This window comes from Anastrepha ludens, chromosome 2 (assembly GCF_028408465.1).
Source record: "Anastrepha ludens isolate Willacy chromosome 2, idAnaLude1.1, whole genome shotgun sequence".
Lineage (NCBI taxonomy): Eukaryota > Metazoa > Arthropoda > Insecta > Diptera > Tephritidae > Anastrepha > Anastrepha ludens.
Genome location: NC_071498.1, coordinates 135,080,880 through 135,084,437, shown reverse-complemented (window position 1 = coordinate 135,084,437; position 3,558 = coordinate 135,080,880). Strand labels below are relative to the sequence as shown.

At 46.3% G+C, this 3,558-nt stretch overlaps 1 protein-coding gene across 1 annotated transcript; it reads left to right on the top strand.

Moving 5' to 3' along the window:
• The first annotated feature begins 1,544 nt into the window (after positions 1–1,544).
• Positions 1,545–2,432, top strand: LOC128855012 (uncharacterized). The gene has a single exon (XM_054089560.1). It carries the CDS (start codon positions 1,545–1,547, stop codon positions 2,430–2,432), a length of 888 nt encoding a protein of 295 aa, XP_053945535.1.
• The last annotated feature ends 1,126 nt before the right edge of the window (positions 2,433–3,558 follow it).

Here is a 3,558-nt window from a genome sequence, read left to right as displayed (position 1 = left end):
GAGTTCCTTCGTGCGTTAAATCATCCGGAAATTCACTTCGCCATACTATCTCAAAGAAGGCGAGTTAAAGGGCTACGACGGCCAAATTTGGGTAATGTGCTTTCCTCCAAACTGTAAGGCTCTAATGCAGATTGTTGTTGTGGAGAAACTAGCGATGAGTCACTGCGAACTATCGACTTGAAAAATGCAATATGCTTTTTAGCTATTCATTGCAATTTTGCTTCGGAAGTATAACCATTGAATGAACCATGGATTGTTAACGCTCAATCGCTTGGCAAACCAATCTTAGCACTACCCTTCTTTCAAGGCTTCGTCACCATAAACAGCACATAACTTTTTATGAGCTTGCGATACGATTTTCCCTTTGTCATCTATGAGTGAAATCCGCAATTACTTAGTTGTCAACCCAATAGTAATAATAAAATGACCAACTATGTAACTTTACCATGACAGAATGTATTTATGGCAAATAATAGTTATAGTGTTACCACATAGCAAATACTGCAAAAAATTGTCGATACCAAACTCGAAAAAAGTATTGTAAGAAACAAACTCATATGAACGAAGACGATAAGGAAAGACGAAAAGGAAGACGATGAAGAGGGAGACCACATTTTCGTTGCAAGGACCAAGTGCTGAAGAACCTGTCAGCACTCTAACTGGCACCTAGGGGGGTGAAGTGTACGTTGCTTCTTGGGGGAATGCACACAGAGGCGTATGGCAGTTGTGCCAGTAGCCTAAAGACCGACCATTGTGGCAGAATGCCACTCCTGCACGAGGTGCCCCTGCTGTTAACCAAAAATGGCGGATCTAGAGAGGCATAACTCGAAAAAACCCGTAATCCTAGGTGTAATTCGAACCGTGCCTATAGGATGAATGACACTACGTAAGTGTGTCTTATAACGGTGACCTCCAGATATCGGGCGCCCTCTGGTTGTAATTAGCCTTACCGCGACACCGGGGCACTGTCGTGGCTCGACCTTCCCTTCCCCTTCACTCGTGGGACCACATGGCAGAGTTAAACAACTTATTAAAAAAGGCAGAAGTGCCTAATATAAACCAGGTCGATAACGACCTTTCGGTAAACAGTGCCGAATTACCTACAACATCGCAGGCAGCTAAGGGCAAACAATGCCCTCCAACTGTCAGCGAAAGCACCGATATGGAAGTTGACGACATGGCCCTGGGGCCAGATGGCAAAACTTCTATCATATCACCAGAGGAAGAGGAGAAACTATTATCTTCTCCCACTCGTGACTCAGGAAGAAAGGACGAAGACAAGGTGCGGCTTTGCGGTGCCGCCAGAAAGCGCCTAAAGTACTTCCTGAAAAAAGGTCACAGCATTGACGAGGCAAGAGAGTTGGCTCAAAAACCAGCTGATCTGAAGCGACAACGCTCCAGCAGCACCGCCAAAGCAAAGCTCCCCTAAACGTGCCAATTTACAAGGGAGCTCCAGCGTTGGAAAAAAGGCAGGAGAGACTACCGAAACGGAAGGACCAAAGGCAGCAGTGCCTAATCCAGAAGTCAAGGTAGACTCAACAAAAATGTCTTACAAAGACGCGGCGTGTAGCACGAAGTTGGGAATAATTCCTCCTGACTATCCCACTACAGTATGGTCGACGGAAAGACTAACGGCCATACAACATGCTATCCTGGAGGCGATAAGGAAAAAGCAGACTGGCGCTGCAAAGCCCAAATTTAATAGCTGCACCTTTCGCCCAGGATATATAGTTATATCATGCGGCTGCGATGATACGGCTAATTGGCTAAAGGAAGTAGTTCCTAAGCTGAAGCCGTGGAAAGATGCACAGCTGAAGATTGTGCAGGAGGCGGACATACCGCGCCCACAAATCTTCGTTGGTCACTTTCCCGAATTGGACAGCCCCTCAACTGAGGATATTATTAGCCTCCTTGACGGCCAAAACGAGGGCCTCAACACCAATGACTGGCGGGTGCTCAACAGAGTGCGCAAGGGTACGGTGGTAGAAATTACCATTGCTATTGACCCAATCTCCGCAGAAGTCATAAAGACTTCCAACAACTGGTTGAACTACGGGTTCGGTAAAACCCAACTTCGGCCAAAATCTAAAGGCCCGATTGATCCGCCTAAGGTTACCGAACAGGACCCTGACCCCTCGGCGAAACAAAGCTCTGAGGAAGCGGGAACTTTGACTCCAACGGCTTCAATAGCCCAGGACGATAAGGCCAGCTGCCCCAGACACGAGCCAAAAAAGCCAACAACATCCGGCACATGGCGCCATAACGTGGCCGAGGGTATCCGCATGCGACCCCCGTTGCAGGCTGATAAAAAAGCCCACAGCCACAAAAAGGATCGAAGGGGGGATCAGATGTCCGCTGAGGAAGCAGTCCTGCTGAAAAGCAACCGAGGCAAGAAAAAGTCAGCCATTGCCAAACGAAGGATCACTAGATGACCTGGCCTAAGCGTAAACCCTACAACACCAGAAGGCAACTCGGATGCCTTCAAATAAATCTCCATCACGCAAAAGCAGCCTCGGACGTGCTTACGAGGAGATTTAACCAAGAACTCTTGGATGTAGCTTTCATTCAAGAACCATGGGTACGTAAAGGAGTCATTCAGGGACTCCAGAGCGCAAACGGTAAGTTGATATATGCTGCCAACAAAGACCGACCCAGAGCGGCGTTGTTAATAAATAATCAACTAACCTTTATCCCAATATCACAGTTCATTACAGAAGACCTGGTAGCGATTTGGGTAAAAGTGCCAACGAGCAAAGGTGAGCATGAGGTAGTACTTGCCTCCGCCTACCTTCCAGGAGATGAGGTCACTGCTCCAACAAGGGAGGTTATAGCCCTGGTGGAATATTGTCAGCAAAAACGTCTCCGGTGGATCCTCTGCTGTGACGCAAATGCGCACCACACAGCGTGGGGAAGCACAGACATCAATCCAAGAGGTGAGTACCTTATTGAATTTCTACTTAGGTATAACATATCTATCCTAAACCGAGGCAACGAACCTACATTCATTAATGCAATCAGAGGTGAAGTCCTTGACATCACTCTCTCTAGCCATAATGTTGTGTCCGAATTCTCAAATTGGCATGTGTCAGAGGAAACATCTATGTCGGATCACAGACATATTAGATTTGATATAGGTGCAACCAATCCACAAATGACAATTTACAGTAACCCCAGAAAAACTAACTGGGACTACTTTCACTTCGACTTAGGACAAAGTGTTAACTGCTCTAAGCGTCACATTCAGCTTATATCTGAGCTTGAGTTCGAATCGAACGAACTACATTCAAACTTAATATCTGCGTTTCACGAAAGTTGCCCAGTAAAAGTGAAAAAGCCACAAAGAAATGTTCCTTGGTGGAATAGTATACTTTCCAACCTGCGTAAAGAAACAAGAACCCTATGGAATAGAGCTAAAGCAATGGGGGACTGGTCCTCCTACTCAACAGCCCTAACCAACTACAACAAAGAATTGAGGAAATCTAAAAGGGCTACTTGGAGGAATCACTGTGAAAAGATCTGTAGTCTTCCGGATGCTATTCGTATCCAAAAAGCCCTACT

Bases quoted from the DNA above. Each gene is read 5' to 3' on its own strand.
- LOC128855012 (XM_054089560.1), top strand. From the start codon at position 1,545: ATGTCTTACAAAGACGCGGCGTGTAGCACGAAGTTGGGAATAATTCCT.